General features: G+C 42.1%; 2 protein-coding genes across 8 annotated transcripts in view; one reads left to right on the plus strand and one right to left on the minus strand.

The window, feature by feature from the left end:
* The first annotated feature begins 1,834 nt into the window (after positions 1-1,834).
* kcnj15 (potassium inwardly rectifying channel subfamily J member 15) lies at positions 1,835-5,695 on the plus strand. Its single transcript, XM_035780115.2, has 2 exons — positions 1,835-2,054; positions 2,651-5,695. Exon 2 carries the CDS (start codon positions 2,717-2,719, stop codon positions 3,737-3,739), a length of 1,023 nt encoding a protein of 340 aa, XP_035636008.1. The 5' UTR covers positions 1,835-2,054; positions 2,651-2,716; the 3' UTR covers positions 3,740-5,695.
* Positions 5,696-5,970: 275 nt separating this feature from the next.
* LOC118383424 (transcriptional regulator Erg) overlaps positions 5,971-20,540 on the minus strand; it is a 79,447-nt gene continuing 64,877 nt past the window's right edge. For 4 of the 7 annotated variants that reach the window (XM_052529836.1, XM_052529837.1, XM_052529842.1 and 1 more), the window contains 9 exons: positions 17,507-17,661; positions 12,666-12,869; positions 10,420-10,500; positions 9,891-9,965; positions 9,290-9,352; positions 8,949-9,005; positions 8,806-8,853; positions 8,231-8,293; positions 5,971-8,063 (listed from right to left, as the gene is read on the minus strand). In XM_052529836.1, coding sequence (XP_052385796.1) covers positions 7,543-8,063; positions 8,231-8,293; positions 8,806-8,853; positions 8,949-9,005; positions 9,290-9,352; positions 9,891-9,965; positions 10,420-10,500; positions 12,666-12,869; positions 17,507-17,661 — 1,267 coding nt within the window. In that variant the 3' untranslated portion in view covers positions 5,971-7,542. The remainder of the gene's footprint in view (positions 8,064-8,230; positions 8,294-8,805; positions 8,854-8,948; positions 9,006-9,289; positions 9,353-9,890; positions 9,966-10,419; positions 10,501-12,665; positions 12,870-17,506; positions 17,662-20,540) is intronic. The other 3 variants (XM_052529839.1, XM_052529841.1, XM_052529840.1) reach the window with 2 other exon arrangements.

The raw sequence follows: 20,540 nt of genomic DNA on the forward strand, positions 1-20,540 counted from the left end.
AGCCCACAAGTGCTCAGCATGTGTGGGAACTCCTTCAAGACTGTTGGAAAAGCATTCCTCATGAAGCTGGTTGAGAGAATGCCAAGAGCGTGAAAAGCTGTCGTCAAGGCAAATTGTGGCTACTTTGAAGAATCTCAAATCTCAAATATATTTTATATGTTATTTCATAGTTTGTATGTCTTCACTATTATTCTATTATTCTACAATGTAGAAAATAGTCAAATAAAGAAAAACCCTTGAATGTGTAGGTGTGTCCAAACTTTTGACTGGTACTGTATATACAATTTTATTTTTAGCTAAACAGGTGGGGCTTGAGAAAGGTAACATATCATATGTTCTGCAAATTCGGAAAATATTGTATATTTTGCAAATTCGTAACGAATATCATACAAATTGTAATCACAAATTAATAGACTTCTCAGGTTCACGTACAGAATAATATGAAATGCTCCAAGACCAGGTTGCCCTTTCCCTCTCCACTCCACTCCCGTCCCCTCCCCTCCACCACACTGGGGAAGCAGGCTGATTTGTGAATTTAACAATTGGTTAAGATCAAGGCAGAAGGCTCCCTTTAACTTCTTTGTCTGGGCCAACTTATCTCCGCCGCTGACCTATAAATTAGATGTGAGGGCCGGCGGTGCGGCGCTCTACTGAGTCCCGACAAACTGACTTTTTCATTTAATGATCTATTCAGCTCTGCCCACTTAGATAAAGATACTCTTGCAAATGAATGTCTTTGCTTCAGGCCATGCCGACTGTGTGTGTGTGCATGTGTGTGCGTGTGTGTGTGTGTGTGTGTGTGTGTGTGTGTGTGTGTGTGTGTGTGTGTGTGTGTGTGTGTGTGTGTGTGTGTGTGTGTGTGTGTGTGTGTGTGTGTGTGTGTGTGTGTGTGTGTGTGTGTGTGTACAGCCGCACAGGATGCATTAGCTATTAACTGTCTTTATAAATGTGTAACTGATCCTTAGTCATTAGTTGCATATCTCAAAGTGCAGGGTGCTTGGTTATGAAAGTTAATGAGGATAATGTCCCCACACACACACAGAAACATTAAGCCATTTCTGGCCTGATAGCTACTGAGCAGATAACAAAAGTGAAATAATTAAATTCAATATGAGTATGAATATGAATAGAATTAACATGTCAGTGAACCATACACTGACACTGAACCACACACTGACACAGATAAAAGGAAAAGCAGACACAAAACTGTCAATATATCAAGGGATTGACACCCTTCCACTGTTCATATATCTTGGTATCACCAGCCCTCAGCTCAGTTAATGACAAACGCAAGGAGCTCTTATCTGCACATCTTGTAACTTAATCCAAGGTCACAGAGCAATAGTTACACAGAGGATTGCATTAAATCTGGAGAGACACTTCTTGTGTTCCTCATTGGCTAGACATGGGTTATGGGTCCCCACTCCCTATTTCCCTACATACATGCGCTTTGCAAAACAATTGCTGTATTTTTTATGTGATGATTTTAGATATGGTGTGATTGTGATTTGACTTGCCATTTTATTCATTAAATAAATGTAATTATATTTAACCCAATTCCGTTGACAATTTTCCATTTGTCTTTAGCAACAACATCATTCAGTATCTTCCCTTTCATTTTCTGGTCATTGATTTAGAATGTCTGACAGTACATAATTAGTCATTGGAGATAGTAAATCAGGGTGTGTGTATAAAGCAACAACAATCATATATGGAACTACAAAACAAACCATGAGGTCAGAGAATGAAAAAAATGTGACAAGGAGCACTTGTTGCCATACCTACCCCTGGTTTGGTGGGGTTGATAGGTGGAGTTTGTCCTACACCTGAAATATAAGCTGACCTACAGGTAGCCAAGAACTCATTGAAGGAGTTTTCTTCCTTCTCTCTCCTTTTCGTTCTCACAAACTGTTCTAAATATAATTATGCCAAAGTTCAATGTGCATAAGCAAGGGCAATAGAGGAGTAGTACATTATACAGCAGGTTCATGTTGCAGATTATAACTACTGAGAACAAGTGAAGCCACACACCTGAGAAGGCAATAACACTAAATGTGAGTATACACCTTCCTTCTATTTTTAAGATCTAGAGGGGTAAAAGTAATTTAATGACATAAGACATTCTACAAAAAGTGTTGCTGTCTGCTGAGTTAATTTACAACTTCACATAATTGCTTATTAACCCTGGAAAACAATAAGGAAAAGAATATTCCTAAACTTTCCGTCACAAGGAGCTCTATTTTTGCACTTGCGGTGTCATGCTAACTGGCAAATAAAGAATCTTAGATTTACAAAAATGTAATGGTTTTGCATATAATTTTAAAGAGACCCTGTTTGAATGTACAGTGGGGAATACATACAGTATTACACCATATTTAGACATTTGAGGAAATGTTTTTGGCTCAGTGATGTACTATACATATGTCAACATCAGATGGAGGACATATCTAAAAGGTTAGTCACATATGCTCGTTGTGAAATCTCCTAATTCCTGGATTAAACCAACTAACTACCGTAGCTCCAGTGAGAATGTTCTTGTTACTGACATTTGTCCAAATGCCAGTTAATGCTTGAACTATTCCTGAACTGTGTTACCTACTGTGTCCTAGTTTGTTGCCATTGACTAACATTGTTACTTCTTCTTTTTCAGCCTCACTGCTTGCCATGCAAATAGGGTGACAAACTACCAACCAAAGAGAACACACTTAAGACCAAGATGACCACCAAGAAGGCAGATTTCCAGCGGAGGATTGTCTCCAAGGATGGACACAACCAAGTGCGCATTGACAATGTGGAGGGCATGGTAAAGCTCTATCTCCACGACATCTGGACTACGGTGGTGGACATGAAGTGGCGCTACAAGCTCACACTGTTCTCCTCCACCTTCGTCATGACCTGGTTCCTCTTTGGCGTAATCTTCTACTTCATCTGCATGGGCAACGGTGACTTCAAGGGTGAGCTGCTGTCCAACCACACCCCGTGCATCATGAATGTTGAGACCCTTACTGGCGCCTTCCTCTTCTCCCTGGAGTCGCAGACCACCATTGGCTACGGTTTCCGCTACATTACCGACGAGTGTCCGCTGGCCATCTTTGTCCTGGTGGTCCAGCTGGTCACCACGGGCCTGGCTGAGATCTTCGTGACCGGGGCCTTCCTGGCCAAGCTGGCACGACCCAAGAAGCGGGCCGAGACTATCAAGTTCAGCCAGTCGGCGGTGATCTGCCGGCACGATGGCAAGCTATGTCTGATGGTGCGTGTGGCCAACATGAGGAAAAGCCTGCTGATCCAGTGCCAGCTGATTGGCAAGCTGCTTTCGCCCAACGTGACCGAGGAGGGTGAGAAGACTCTGATCCACCAGACAGCTGTGGACTTCTACATGGACTCATGCGGGGAGTGCCCCTTCCTAATCTTGCCCCTCACATTCTATCACGTGTTGGATGAGAGCAGCCCGCTGGCGGGGCTGACCGCTGAGAGGTTGCGGACACGCGACTTTGAGCTGCTGGTCACCCTCAATGCCACCATGGAGTCCACGGCAGCCACGTGTCAGAGCCGCACATCGTTCGTTCCCCAGGAGATCCTGTGGGGCTACGAGTTCAAGCCCGTGCTCTTCAGCACCCCCAGTGGCCGGTACGTGGCCGACTTTAACTTCTTTGACAAGGTGCAGTTAAGCAGTGACCCGACACTCCTCAGCAACAACACAGAGAAGCTGAAACTGGAGGAGGTGTACAAGAAGGAATAAGGGAGGACACACAAACATGTTGGACACACTGGTAACGAACATGATACACTTTAATTGTTGTTTTACCATAGTTACTGTCTAGAAACAATTTGGAAATATACCCAGCTAGCAAATTTGGTTCCTTAGAAGTTGTGGGAACGTATGTTTTTGGTTTCACATTGGTTATGGGAACGAAGCCATATGTTTCCATAAGTAAAACATTTGACCTGTTCTGGGAACATTTATTTTTAGGTTGCAGGAAGACCCTGAGAAAGTTTTACTCTGGTTCCTTTAAAGTTTTTCTGGGAGGTTTTATTAAACCTAAAACCTAAACCCTAGCTTATTTTGGGTTAATGTTTTTGAACTCCAAGCATTTCCTTAAGCATTAATCATGCAAACACATATTTTTTATTGTGACACAGCATCAGTGGGATTTGAACCTTTGATCTTCTGTTTTCTATCCATGGAATTAGTCCACTGCGCCATCAAGAAGGAGCTAACATGGCATATTTTTTACACATACATACAAAGCTGTTAATTTTAGTATGCTCATACACACCTAATTTCAAAGGAAACGAGAACTCATTAAGATCAGACGTGGCCAATTAGTGGCCGAGGCCAACACACCTGAACACACTTAACAAGATACAGGCTAGAGAGAGTTTTGTAGATGCTGAGAACAGAATGTATATGTTTTTAAATATCAATCTTAGAACATTCTCTAAACGTTACAAAAGTTTACTTGAGGATTTGGATAGAATGTATTCTTAACATTCTCTGGACATTTTGAGAACATGACTTTAAATATAACCATGAGGAAGCCTGTAGGAAACATTATACTGAAGTCCTGAAATTCCCACAGAGTAACATTGTTTCTTAATGTTCTTGGAAGAATTCGATAATGTGACTTTGAACATGACCATGACCACACATTGACTCTGTACCGGTACCCCCTGTATATAGTCTCGCTATTGTTATTTTACTGCTGCTCTTTAATTACGCCTTCCTTTTATTTGTTATTGTTATTCATATTTTTTTAAACTGCATTGTTGGTTAGGGGTTTGTAAGTAACCATTTCACTTTAAGGTCTACACCTGTTGTATTCGGCACATCTGACTAATACAATTTGATTTGATTTGAGGAACTGTAATGCTGAAGTACTGAAATTGCCACAGAAGATCGTTGTTTCTTAACATTCTCTGAACTATTTGAGAACATTCCCAATGTCAAACCAGTTGGAGAACGTTTCTAAAACATTACCACCATTAAAATGAAATGTAACCATGTTTGAACTTTTAGGAAACGTTCTGTTAAAGTAATGAAATACCAAGAAAATAAGTTCCTTAAATGTGCTGAGAATGTCCCAAAGAAACTATCTTGCATCAATCCCAGAAGGTTGTGGGAAGGTTGTTTCTAAAATAACCATAGGACAACCACACTCTCAACAAGCTCTAATAACCAATAATAAATAATTCTCTAATAATAAATAATTCTCAGAACGTTATGTGCTAGCTGGGCATAGTACAGAAATATATATGTTTGTATAACTCATAAACCTAATGAGTGAATGCTGACAAATTTACGCAAAATAAATAATGTACCTGATCAGTGTGCATCTGGTCAGAGTACATTCATGTGCTGTGTACCGTATATTTGGCATATTGTTTGTATTTACAAGCTTTATAATAGGAGTATATGGACATGCATTCAGAATAAGGACTGCGTCTCAGGTGCTGGTGTTTGTGTAATTGAATTTGTGGCAGTAACTGTATTAGAAAAAAAATATGGAGGATTCCAGGAAAACAGAACAAGATGTTGTTACTTTTTATCACCCAGGTTGTATATTTTAATGAATTATACATATTTCACTCAAAAGGTAGATGGGGATATAGCAAAACTAGTTTGAGATAATGGCTGTGTAATGCTTAAAAGCTGTGTTCCATCTGTATCTCTGAATAAACCATTGGCTTTCAAGAATATATGATCCATATACCATAATGAGATTGAAGGGATGTTTTATCTATAAAAAAGCTCTAGAAGATTCCATTACCCCCATCCCACACTGCTCTACTCCTCATCTCTTTTGTTGTGGCAACACTCAGGGTAGAGCCAAAGGAGGTTTGTCGTTTGGTTGTTGGAACACATCGACTGTGTTGGGTCAAAATAATGGGGGCAACTCCTCTTTATACTGCATGCAGACAGGGCACAATAACACACAATCTGTCACCTTCCGAGACAAGAGAAGACAGCACTTTGGTTGAAGATACTTTATTAGAAATGACACAGTATAAAATCTATCAAAGTATATCATTTTTATGGTCCCTTTAGTAAACAATCTCAGTATCTCAGTCCTGTTTCTCAGCTTACAAGGCTGGCAGCTTATAAGTGTTCTACCCAAGCCTGCATCCCATAAAATAATACTGAACAGGTCTGAAATGACTTGCCTGGCCGACACAATCAGTTTTATATTAGTATATATAGTTTATGTTGTAAACTGTTTACAGAGCATAAAGTTCAAAGGCCACAACTGCCTTCTTTAGTCTATTTCAATGACTTTTTTGTCACTATATCTATTATAAAAACATTGTCTGTGTCTTTGGCTGGCTGAGATCAACTCGTAGTGTATATATTGCATAAGTTATAAATGTATCATATAAAAAGAAATATAACACTGACTTGTATACTTCAATCTAACAAACGCACAGCGTTCGCGACTCAGAAAAACAATAATACAAAATTGGAACTTTGTAAAATCTCTTCAGCTGAACTGGGAGTTTCTGTGGTAAGTCACTGTGGTCAAGAAAACTCCTCCTTCCTTATAAAAAGATTTGAGGTCGCACACAACATTTTACGAATCGTGCTTAATTCCAGTTTTTCAAAATTTCCAAAACACAGATGAATTGATTTCAAGGCACTCTCTTTAAGAATAACAGTCAAGTAAATCAATCTTCCCTTTACGTTCAATAATGCCATATGCACTACTATGTAGTATAATAATACTGATAAGACATAAGGCAGTTTATATCCAAAGGAATAATACTTAATTTTTCACATATTTCAGTGTCTTTCATGATCCGCTGTCCTCTCTGATGTTGCCCCACCTTTGTTCACAAACAGTCTGTGAGTACATGCATGGTCATGTGACATGACCATCTAGCACACATCTACCTAAGGTGTTTCCTGCTGGTGCTTGTTTCACAGTTTACTAAAGCCAAGTTTAGTACTTCTCCCTACTTCCTCTGAAGTACACACTCATCTGCCACACCACACCCCTCTCCACACTTACATCTTACTTATCTTGCCTCATCATTACAGTCTTTGATATGTTTACTTCATTAAATAAGGTAGTTTAATAGTTTTAAAACATATATAATAAGTAACTGTTCATGCAGCTATTGTATTTTTGGGGTATATTTAGCGACCTTTATAAAAAGGACATGATCATGTTATATAATCCACTGATAACTCCCTTTTAATTCTACTCAAAGACTTATCTTTCACTGTTCTCAGAAGCTACATGTCTCACAAGGCCCTTGCTCATAGTAACGTCCACTATTGCCCTTTTTACATTTACAGTTTTCCCTCCTATCATCTTATAGCGACATGTCTGTAGCCCTCCTCTTAATCCTTTACAGAACCTTGAGTTTCCTCACCTGCTCATGCCCTAGACTTACACCAGTTACCCTACCTCTACCAAATTTCTTCATTATTGACCCTGCCCCTGTTATTGTTTGGTTCTGACACTATCCAAACAGAAACCCTTTGTGTTTTCCCCGTTTCTTCCTCCAGTTTTAGCATAGCAAGATGCCCTTCCCTTGGCAGGTCTAATAGTACGTGCCCAGGTGGGAGGGCATGTGAGCGCCTGGGTGCCGGGTGTTGGGGTAGATACCTCCAGTGGGAGAGTTCCAGTAGGGGTTGGGACCAGCAAAGAAGCTGGAGGAGTTGACGGGTAGCGCTTGGGGGTGGGGCGTGACGAAGTTGACCTTCTGCTGGTGTGTATGGTAGGTGCTCATGTAGGACAGATCGGAGGGGTACTTGTACATGGAGGACTCTGGCGGGTGGGGCTGCAGGGCCTGGGCGATGCCGTGGAAGTCAAACTTGTAGGCGTAGCGCTTGCCGTGCACCTTGGTCATGATGTTCTTGTCGTAGTAGTAGCGCAGGGCGCGGCTCAGCTTGTCGTAGTTCATGTTGGGCTTGCTCTTCCTCTCGCCCCAGCGCCTCGCCACCTCGTCAGGGTCGGTCATCTTGAACTCGCCATTGGTGCCCTCCCAGGTGATGCAGCCAGAGTTGGTGCTGTCTGACAGGAGCTCCAGCAGGAACTGCCACAACTGTATCTGTCCCGAGCCTGCAGGCAGAAAAGGTGTCAACACAGTTAAAATTACTAATACAGGCCGGGATTCAAACCGCACTATGTCGACATCGCACTGCACTTCACTTTCAAAGGCAATTTCCTTGATGTTCACGATCGCATTCAGGGTAAACGCTGCGGATGTCAGCTCAAGCGTAAATTACCTTTAAAGCTCAAGAGTAGTGCGATGTCGGCGGATTGCGGTTTGTTTGAGTCCCGGCCAACGTCTGGACAGAGACAGGAAGTCAACAGGTGTAACAGTTACTTATACAGTCGGGACAGAGTCAGGGAGTCAATATTGTAACAATTATAATACAGTCTGGACAGAGACAAGGAATCAGCACGTAATTATTTATAATACAGTCTGGACAGAGACAAGGAATCAGCACGTAATTATTTATAATACAGTCTGGACAGAGACAAGGAATCAGCACGTAATTATTTATAATACAGTCTGGACAGAGACAAGGAATCAGCACGTAATTATTTATAATACAGTCTGGACAGAGACAAGGAATCAGCACGTAATTATTTATAATACAGTCTGGAGAGAGACAGGTGGTCATCACCATAACAACTACATACAGACATGTTACAGTCAAGACCACAACAACAACTTATTGCAACAGTCACCACCATAACAGCTGCTCATATAAATGGTTCCTTTGTTAATTCATTTCTAAAATCGTACATTTTATCTAATGAAGTGATAATCACTCACACCATCCATAAAACTCACCGGGGTTTGCCAGCCTGCTGCTCGTGGGCCCCAGGATCTGGTAAGGATCTAAGAAGGGAAAAACATTCACATTAGAAGGAGAAAATATTTTATTCAGCTCAATCACCATCTATTTCAGAGTACTGTTCAAGCAAATATCTTACCTAGCTGAGGCCTCTGCTCCTCTGTTTTGGTGACAATGACTGGGGAGGGCTGGGAACCTTGAGGGATAAAGTTCCCAAAATATTAACAGGGGGTTGGTTTCCTTGAGGGCAATGTTCCAAGTGTATACAGTGGAGAAATATATTATTATCTTGAGGTATACAATTTCCTGTTCTCTGATTCTGCCCAGCCTGTTTTGTTTACGTCTAGTCCACAGGCTTGTAAAGATGTACCCTCTTAAATGAATTGTGATGTACGTTGACACATTTCCCAATAGATGAAAAGCAAAGAGAGTGCCATCTTTTGACAAACGACTGATGTACAGGACATTGTGACTCCTTACCTTTGGTGGAAGACACAGCTTGTGTAGGCCATCCAGCTCTTCTGGCTGCTTCATATGCCAGGTCTGTAAAATAACAGTAATGACAAGTCAACCTGCTGCCTGCAGTTATGAACCTTACCCCTAGATGGCCCTATGATAAAAACAAAAACATGATGTGAAAAAGGTGTGGAAAAGGTGTGTTGACACCTTTTCTGCCTGCAGGCTTGGGACAGATACAGTGCATTTCAGTGGGTCACCTCATCGGGTCACCTCTGAGGTGAGAGTGGTTGATTGCCAGAAACGTTCCATAATACAAGGGGCCTAAACACATAGGCACAACTACTGCAGTCTGGAGGATTCTTTTAAGGGCAGAGGATGCTTGTGTTGAATATAAACAAATTAAAGCACCTCTAAAATATTATTTTGATGAACGTCTTTTAAACACCTTTGTATATGAGTATTTTTGTACAATAATCCAAGTGTAGTACTTTGTCTGCAAGGTGTGCGATTCCTTGTTTCTCCTTTACCCATGTACTTTGCTCCTCTAAGTGTAATTGGATATGCTCACAGTAAGCTCTTATGCCTCATCTACATAAACTTGTAGGAGTGATGAATCACCCACCTGGCCTAGTGGAGACTCTGGGGGAGTTGTCAGTGGGATAAACGGGAGTGTTGGGGAAAATAAAACTTGCACCTCCTGTGGAGAGTGAAAGAGAGGATAATTAATGAATTACGTAAATTATTATGTAGCCGTAATGTCACAACTTTTCATGACACATTGACTGAACGTTCCATATCCATGTGGGGAGGGATTTCGTGCAGCAAATGGGTAATTACAGCACTATGCATCAACGTTAGACTTTAGCACATGCCTTCATCTACGCTCTACAGCCACAATGCATTACTGCACCAGCATACAGTAACTTCTGCACCACATAACAAAAACACATTAGAAATAATAACAACCAGTATCAGATTAGATGACTTGATGCATAATCTGATAATCATATGAATACAAAAAAAGCAGTGTGCATGTACAGTATATAAAAAGTGCACTGTATATACATAGGTGGGTACTGTGTGAGTGTGAGGATACTGTGGTGGCGGGAGCAAAGCCAGAGGTAGAGAAGGGGGGGCAGGGGTCTCCTTACCTGTGTTGCGAGCATGCATTAACCGCGGGGAGTTTTGTAAGGCTTTGTCAACATCATCGGAAGTCAAGTGAGGAAGTGGAGCTGAGAAATAAAACATTCTTTTGAAAAAGAGATGAACCAAAAAAAGAAAACAGCTCAAAACAACCTATGATGTGCAAGGAGTGATGCGTTGGGGGGCGTCAGCCATGATAAACACAGACCTTTAGCGATGCACTAAGGTAAGGGCTGCTCTCAGAACTGCCATAGAGGCAACATTCAACAGGCAAGGAGCAGTACAGGGAGATAGTGGGTAAGGAGAGTGGAAATGGAGTGGGAAAGAGAGAGCGAGAAAGAGAGAGAGCATGTAAGTGTGGAACACATCGCCATAGCGAGAGGGGAGACAATGGCAGGGAGGACCAACCCAAATAAACAGTTAATCACTCGTGCCCACATTCGTCTGTGAGAATCCATCGCTTTTCCCAATTTCCCCTCCTCCAGAGTAAATTTGGCGAGCGTGTGTACACACAAGGGGGAAAGAGGAGCAGAAACCATTACCAAAAACAAAAGGAGGAGAGGGCATTCTTCCTTTCCCTCCCATCACTAGTGTTTTTTCCCGTCGAAGAGACCTCAAATTCAAAGCCAGCCACCGTCAGGGTCTGTGAATAGTGTAGGTGTGCCTACCCACTCCCTTCAGACCATTTTACATCTAAAGCCAAACGAAAATAAGTAGGCCTATTGGCAATTCTCTCTTATCAATTTCAAACTGCCCACAGTATTTAAATGAGGGGGTGGGAACTGTTGATTGCACTAAAAGGAATGTATAAGAAAAGGTCATTCAAAAGATTTTGATGAGATGTGTTTCAAGAGAGCTTCAAGCACAGGATTGTGGAATAACACAAACAACAGCCCAGTTCAGAACGTGGTGGTACGCAAATCTAAACTCTGGACTCCTCCAGCTATCTGTCTGTCTGTGTGGTCTGTGTGTCTGGCTATCTTTCTGTTTTGTTCCTCTCTTTCTCCCATCACTTACCTCATCTGTACATCTGTGGCTAAACCCTACCAAAACCAACACTGATATCAAACAAACAAAACCATTAGCAGTCATCATGAGAAGAGTAATGGTTCATTGGAAAGTTGTCTGCACGATCAAATGGAACTTGGACTACCCTATTATTGGAGAGCAGAGAGAGACAGACTATCAAACATACACATAATCTCAAGAGTCTGACAAACCTTCTCCAATGACTATAAACAGATACTTATCTTAAGAGGGGTGTCAATTAGGACTTTGATGTAGTATATCTACTCCTCTTCAAAAACATCTTAATGATTTTATTATTGTTATACTACTGCCACCATTAATCCTAATACTACTATCCAACTACTACTACTGTCACATCTACTGCTAACAATTTAAAAACTGTGTGTGAGTGTGTGTGTGTGTGTGTGTGTGTGTGTGTGTGTGTGTGTGTGTGTGTGTGTGTGTGTGTGTGTGTGTGTGTGTGTGTGTGTGTGTGTGTGTGTGTGTGTGTGTGTGTGTGTGTGTGTGTGTGTGTGTGTGTGTGTGTGTGTGTGTGTGTGTGCGCGCAAGTGAACGAGCATGTGGATGACATGCACAAAAACGTGTGTGTGTAGAGGGGAGGTGAGGTGCAGTGGACAGGAAAGCAGGCCTTGGAGCAGTGAGTCATTCAGCCAAAGCAGCAGAAGCAGCAGCAACAGGGACTCCTTCACCAGGTTGCATTCTAATCTGTAGTCAAGCAAAATAGCTGAGGCCCTCTGGAGTACGTCAGTGAGAGCTAAGTTTGATTCACACAACACACAGACAGGACTACTGAGGCTCGCTACTGGAAGGCTACTGGACGGCTGCAGGATCTGCCCTTTCCCCTAACTTTAACAAGCAGACACTTTGTTAATGGAACAAGTGTATCATGTATCTCACACTCCCCTTTCTCCTTAATAATCTAGGCAAGTCTGGTTTTAGAGAGCCAGAGTGTGTACAGGCTTTGGTTTCAGGTCAAAATTTAAAGCACCTTATGCCTGCTTACCTTATAACCCCCCAGGACAAGTTTCCTACCTTACCCCTGGTATAGAGGTAAAGACTACAGACTACAGCAGCCCTTCAGTAGTACCCCTTTGTAGCATTTCTCTTTACCACCTGCCAACGCATTGTGTTGGTCAGCTGGGGAAAAAGGACAGAAGGCTGGAGCACGGAGAGGGAGGAGAGGAGAGAGGGATCATGAGGAGGAGAAGGAAGATACTAGACTCACTCTCTCTGAGGTAGTGCAGGTGGGAGAGCAGGATGTCTGCGTTGTAGCTGAGCGTGAGCCTCTGGAAGTCCTCCTTGCTCATCTTGCACAGGTCCTTGCCGTCCATGTTGTGGAAGAGAGCCACGTCCACGTCCAGCAGGCCATACTCTTTAACTGCCCACTCCAGCCACTGGCGCACATGCTCCGTGGACCAGAGTGTGGGATCTGCAAGGCCATGGACACAACATAGGAAGGGGGATGTGTTAACACTATAAAAGGGGTAAGATGCAGCGAGTCGCAATATTTAACTGGAGCAACTTATCCCACCACAGAGAAAAGAGAATGGAAACTCTCGAAGTAAACTCTCACGTTTATACTTACTTATTTTCTTACAGTTCATACTTACTCTCATTCTTTATATGATAATAGTTGAGAATACATTTGCAATTAAACTGGTTTTAACAACCAACATTTTATAAATAAATGTTCATTTGTGCAAATACAGTCCAATTACATGAGTACTGTATTTAGAATGATGACATTCTCTTTTCCAGAGATAAGACCACTGTTACCAAACACACACACACCTAACAAACTTAACAGGATCCAAAAAACAGCTGACAGGTACAGAAACAAACCACACTGTCGTCTGGTCCTCCGTTCCAGCGATATTTAACAATACCTGTAACTCTGTATCTGTGTCCCAAATGGCACCCTATTCCCTACATAGTGCACTACTTATGAGCAGAGCCTTATGTGCTCTGATCAAAAGTAGTGCATCATATATGGGACAGGGTGCTATTTAGAACACAGATGTAACCCTAGCTCTCTGAGAACGAGACTACGAGCCTCTAAATATTTTTTTTTGGGGGGGGGGGGCTGGAAGCCAGAGTACTTACACAGGCTCAGAGAGCAAGGGGCAATGGTAACTCATCCCGCGCAACAGAGACACGAGGCAATGATCAGTTGGGCGAAGGGGAGGCTGGCCAGCACTCGCTCTCCTCAGCCCTCAGGTCTGTCTCAGTGCAATATTGGAGGACTTAACCATCCAAACAATATAGTGGATGTGGCATTAAGCAGTGAATGCACTGTAATGCAGATGGAATTCAGATGGGACAGAAACTATAGAGGGGTGGACTCAAGTACTACATATTATAAACCGGTTGGTTAGAGCCCTGAATGCTGATTGGCTGACATCCGTGGTATATCAGACCGTATACCACGGGTATGACAAAATATTTATTTTTACTGCTCTAATTACGTTGATAACCAGTTTATAATAGCAATAAGGCACCTCAGAGGTTTGTGGTATATGGCCAATATACCATGGCTAAGGGCTGTGTCCAGGCACTCCGCGATGCATTGTGCCTAAGAACAGCTGTGGTATATTGGTCATCCAGTATACCACACCCCCTGTGCCTTATTGCTTAATTATATCATAGGCAATACACTTTTACATAACGTTTCTGTATTCTCTCCAACAATATATTATTCTATATGGCAGAGATGTTGGGTGGGGCTCTAGGGCCTCTTAAAATGCACTAAGCGGTGCATTGCGCATCATATTAGGAACATGTATTTGAAGTTGAAATGCCCTCCCCAAGTCCCTATACCAAAATATCAGGAATGTGTTTCCTATACGTAGAGCAGAGAAGCCAGTTTAATATTGACCTCCCATTACATTCCGTGGAGCAGTGTGTGGCTATTGTCCTCTAAATTAACAGCAAAAACAGGATGTTCTTAACATGTCGCGTCATTGTCCTTGTCAGCTTCAGTTGGAGAGGAAGTTGCACTATGCCAGAAAAACTGTGTTGCACAACCTCCAGATAGAGAGTACAGTGCCCCGGGCAGTCAATGGACAGGTTTGTCTTTGGGAAAATTACTCTAAACTACGTTTCTCTATGGTTATTTCCCATTGGATACATTACTGTGGGGCGGCATGAAGCCTAGTGGTTAGAGCATTGGGCCAGTAACCGAAAGGTTTCTGGATCAAATCCCAAAGCTGATAAGGAAAAAAATCTGTTGTTCTGCCACTGAACAAGGCAGTTAACCCACTGTTCCCCGGTTCGCCGTCATTGTAAATAAGAATTTGTTCTTAACTGACTTGCCTAGTTAAATAAAGGTTACACTGTGACAAAGGCTAACATAGTATCTAGTGTGACCTTTGGTTTGAGCTTCATGTACACTATGGGTCAAATGTTTAAGAATATAGGTTTTTCTTTATTTTTTACTATTTTCTATTTTCATCAAAACTATGAAATAACACATATGGAATCATGTAGTGAACAGAAAAGTGTTAAACAAATCAAAATATATTTTAGATTTGAGATTCTTCAAATAGCCACCCTTTGCCTTGATGACAGCCTTGCACACTCTTGAATTCTCTCAAACAGCTTCACGAGGTAGTCACCTGGAATGCATTTCAATTAACAGGTGTGCCCTCTTAAAAGTTAATTTGTGGAATTGATTTACTTCTTAATGCGTTTGAGCCAATCAGTAGTGGTGTGACAAGGTAGGGGGGTATACTGAAGATAGCCCTATTTGGTAAAAGACCAAGTCCATATTATGGCAAGAACAGCTAAAATAAGCAAAGATAAAAGACAGTCCATCATTACTTTAAGACATGAAGGTCAGTCAAACGGAAGATTTCAAGAACTTTGAACGTTTCTACAAGTGCAGTCGCAAAAACCATCAAGCGCTATGATGAAACTGGCTCTAATGAGGACCAACACAAGAATAGAAGACAGAGATACCTGTGCTGGAGAGGATAAGTTCATTAGAGTTACCAGCTTCAGAAATTGCAGCCCAAATAAATCCTTCACAGAGTTCAAGTAACAGACACATCTTAACAACAACTGTTCAGAGGAGACTGTGTGAATCAGGCCTTCATGGTCGAATTGCTGCAAAGAAACAACTACTTAAGGATACCAATAATAAGAAGAGACTTGCTTGGGCCAAGTAACACAAGCAATGGACATTAGACAGGTGGAAATGTGTCCTTTGGTCTGGAGTTCAAATTGGACATTTTTGGTTCCAACCGCTGTGTCTTTGTGAGACGCGGAGTAGGTGAACGGATGATCTCTGCATGTGTATTTCCCACCGTAAAGCATGGATGAGGAGGTGTGATGGTGTGGGGGGGCTTTGCTGGTGACACTGATGTTATGTTAAGGCACACAACCAGCATGGCTACCACAGCATTCTGCAGCGATATGCCATCCCATCTGGTTTGGGCTTAGTGGGAGTATCATTTGTTTTTCAACAGGACAACGACCCAACACACCTCCAGGCTGTGTAAGGGATATTTTACCAAGAAGGAGAGCGATGGAGTGCTGCATCAGATGACCTGACCTCCACAATCCTCCGACCTCAACCAAATTTAAATGGTTTGGGATGAATCGGACCGGAGAGTGAAGGAAACACAGCCAACATACGCTCAGCATATGTGGGAACTACTTCAAGACTGTTAGAAAGCATTCCAGGTGAAGTTGGTTAATAGAATGCCAAGAGTGTGCAAAGCTGTCATCAAGGAAAAGGGTGGCTATTTGAAGAATCTCAAATATAAAATATATTTTGATTTGTTTAACACTTTTTTGGTTACTACATGATTCCATATGTGTTATTTCATAGTTTTGATGTCTTCACTATTATTCTACAATGTAGAAAATAGTAAAAATAAATCAAAACCCTTGAATGAGTAGATGTTCTCAAACTTTTTTGTGTAGTTCACAAAAAGTGTATTCATTAAAACCCCTATGCACGGCCTCTTGGGATGCGCAGTGGTGAAGGGCGCTATACTTCAGCTGCGCCACCAGAGACTCTGGGTTCGCGCCCAGGCTCTGTCGTAACTGGCCCTGACCAGAAAGTCCGTGGGGCGATGCACAATTGGCCTAGCGTCGTCCGGGTTAGGGAGGGTTTGGCCGGTAGGGAAATCCTTGTTCTTGCATGACTTTCAACTTTCATCTCTCCCGAGCCCGTACGGGAGTTGTAGCGATGAGACAAGATAGTAGCTACTAAACAATTGGATACCATGAAATTGGGGAGAAAAAGGGGTAAAATTCACACAAAGAAAAAAAAAAAAACCTATGCACATAGGCCAGGAATGTATTTATTTTTGATACATCAAGAAGTGACTATCTAATGCAGATCTATGACTTTATATCAAAGAAAAAGGTGTAAATTCTGAAATATTTACGAAGTTAGCACCTAATTTCAAAGGTGCTTTATTTTGGCTATTCTGATACCTCTTTTTACCCAAAAAACACAGCACAGCCTCATGGATGTTCCAGTCAGGATTCAGTGCTGTATTCTAGGTGTGTGTCTTTGAATGGGGAACTGATAAGAATACTTTTCTCCCATTTGGCAGGGACTCACATCCCCCCTCCACCCTGCTCCTTACTCCACCCAGTTGGACTGACACCATAGGAAACCGTCTAGACAAGGAAAAGCACACTCTGCAGCAAAACGCTGGGGCTTCTGTGCTGCAGTTAACAGGAAGTCTCTCCTTGTGACAGATGAATGTATGTGAGAGACATGAGGTCCCCTAATCGAAAGCAGTGAGCGACTCACATGACTGATTGGGACTGGTATTGAAGGCTCCTTTAACCGCAGAGGGCAACGCCCTGCTTCTCATTCTAAAGCAGGTCCTCTTTAGCTATGTTTACATGTGTACATAGGACACATGAGCTCGTGAGCTAGTTCACATCAGACGAGATATCCATTTTTATTATCATCTCAACTGAAGACAGGTGAGTCGACCCAAGGTAAATGAGAAGATCTAACTAAGAGCTTCAGCTGTCTAAAGAAAAGTGTTCTGGTGTTCAAATCACTATGGTGTCATTTGATGTGTTAAGGTGCTCTGTTACCTGCGGGAACAATGACGCGGCGCTCATTGGTGGTCATGTTGGGGGGAGCGATGTGCTTGTCCTCCAGGTAACTGCTGTAAGTGACAGAGGTGCTGCCCTCTCCTCCAGTGGACAGCTTCCCGTTCTTCACCACGCTGCATTCGTCAGGAGAGTTTCTGTCAGGACAAAACACAGAGGGGAGGAGTTGGGTCAGTCACAGGAAGGCGCAGTCATCCACATATGGGTGGAGTCAATCCCAGAGGGGCGGAGTCAACCACACCTGCAATGCTCATCAAGACTATTGGTTTACCTAACTGGTAACAATACACTGGAACATCTGTTAAAAGACTGTTTATAAACCATTAGTCATTTGTTTGTAAACCGTTAGTAAAATGTTGGTTGGTGATTATCTATCTGAATCTATGTATTATCCCATGCATTCATGTTGACCCAAAAATCTCCCCATAACATTGCTAGTGTGTGCCTTGATGCTCAAACAGAGGAGACCGTGTAATTGTGATGTCAACTCTCTTCCCACCACAGATTGCGAAACAAAGTATTCTCAGATTTTTCATATCTATCATTCCAATCCATTATTCTTTCAAATATCCCAGCTATGGCTGCAACCTGTGCCCCACAGCTCTCCTGAAGCCACATTAAAAGACAAATCTCCACTAAAATAAAGTGGAGGGAGGGAGGCGTGCCAGGGGCCCTGGGCCCCATAAGTGACCCCATTCCAAATGACTCTTCTGCCATTATCATAGCTTCTGATTCCCCTGGGGTGCGGCCACCAGATGGGATGGATTACCCATGGAATGTCATATAAATTCATATCAACCTGTTGTGGCCAAGATATGAACCATTTTGGAACCATTTCTTGGAATCTAAGTCATGTGTCAACCAACTGTTGGCCTCTCCTGACCCAGCCTTGATGGAGAATATGTCCTTGCCACGGGTACAGCCCCCAGATGCATGTGATTTGGGAATAGCTGTTTCAAAGTAAAAACACATAGAAGTGATTTATTCTCAGATCTGCTGGAGGAGGGATTTTTTAATCCAGTCGTATTTCAATAATCTTAGTCCCAAAGATTACAGTAACTATTTTATGCCACTTTCATAAAGAGACATTTGTACTTCTTCTGTGAATTAATTGCCTATACTGCTGTTAGTCTCAGACTGTCCATTGACAAAATGTTGATGGCCATTTATTTTTCCTACAGGATTATTCTTATAACCGGAATGGTCCAGTTTCCAGATTGTAATGTTAACATGAGACTTTGAACTGAATTACCACATTGCTGCAAAGTGGACCACCTTAAATACCTTGTTTTTCACTTGGCAGAAATTCTGCCTCCCAAAGGCGGTCTCACTTGTGTCCATAAATGTTAGCAACTTGACTGCAGAAACTAGAGACCCCATTCAATGGGGTTCAGAAGGTCAACATAAAAAATCAGGTGAAAGCTTCACTACAAATATTTCTCGTGGAAGACAATAGCCGCTTTCAGCCAAACAGCATAACCTGAGTGATTACCTTCCTCTTCCCAGAAGATGGAACTCTCATCATTAGGGAATCCATCATTAAGCCATAAAGATATGGTATCTGGATCTACGAGTTGAGCAAGGGGTGAGAGATGTCCAAGGTGTGACTTGTACTGAAAAGTCCCTCGGAATTTGTCTGATTGAAAAACATTCTGCCAGTTTGAGTTTGACAAAAAAAATTGAAAAGAACGTCTGATACTAAGCCAAAATAAAACATTAAATATGAACAGGAAATTGGGGGGAATCAATGGTCTTATTTACTATCGCAACCCTGTTTTAAGGATCAAAACAAGCCTAGACCAATTAGTTTTATAGAACATTTGCTCATGCACAAATCATACTTTACATGCATTCCCAAAATGTAATGCACAACGCCCATACTTCTACAGTTTTTATCATATTTCATTTCAATCAATACAGAGAGAGCGAGAGAGAGAGAGAAAATAAGAATAGAATTCATCTTTGCTAATTCAAAATGCATGCTTTTTTCTTGCGTCCCAGTTTCAGAAGAAAAAACAAGTATCTTTTTCAACTGGAGAGGGAGACAACGAGATTTCCTTTATGTAAACAATTTAAGCATGATTGAGGTTAACAGTTTGGGCAGAAGATCATACTACTGCACCCTTCCAAAATGTTATTGTGAAAGTATCTGATGTTCATTTGACTATGGAGAGCAGCCATGTCACCACATGTGCTGTTCAAAAAATATCACAAGAACTGGGGATGTTATCTATTATTGTGAAATGAATTGAGATTGTATTCAAAGGGCGGCGACTGTGGTAAATTTGAGCTAATTAGCCAAAACAAATGAACTATGTTGGGTTAGAATGTCTGATTGAAGATGAACGCAATGGGATCGATGGAAAACTAGTATATCTGTGTGTCTACTGTGGAAGTCTCCTTGTCTGTGTGTAGACATATGCATTTGTATGTGATGCAGCGAAGTGCGCTGCAGTTCAGCCCTGATTAGTGTGTGTGTGTGTGTGTGTGTGTGTGTGTGTGTGTGTGTGTGTGTGTGTGTGTGTGTGTGTGTGTGTGTGTGTGTGTGTGTGTGTGTGTGTGTGTGTGTGTGTGTGTGTGTGTGTGTGTGTGTGTGTGTGTGTGTGTGTGTGTGTGTGTGTGTGTGTTACTCTATTGTCTCCCACCCAGTATGAGTCACCATCAGAGGCTTACGGAGGCCAAGCAACTATAAACTGCTCTCCACTGGGCCCAGACACATGCTAAAACACATTCAACCCTCTATCACTGTAGAGAGAAAGAAAGAGACAGATACAGAGAGGCAAAGACTGGAGACAGATATCAAGATAAGAATGAGCGAGAGAGAGAGACATAGAGAGGTAGACAGAAAGAACAAACAATCCAAGGGAATCCTAGCGTAGAGGAGTGCAGGCGTCTCGTCGACCTTGTCTTGAAGCTAACTTGTTCATTGTTCTCCAGTTTTGGGTCAGCTAATTAATCTGCCAAGAGGTTGGGCTCCCGGGCCCACTTCACTTCCCATAAACCCTGCTGCTGCTCA

The sequence above is a fragment of the Oncorhynchus keta genome, chromosome 11, assembly GCF_023373465.1.
Source record: "Oncorhynchus keta strain PuntledgeMale-10-30-2019 chromosome 11, Oket_V2, whole genome shotgun sequence".
Taxonomy (NCBI): Eukaryota; Metazoa; Chordata; class Actinopteri; order Salmoniformes; family Salmonidae; genus Oncorhynchus; species Oncorhynchus keta.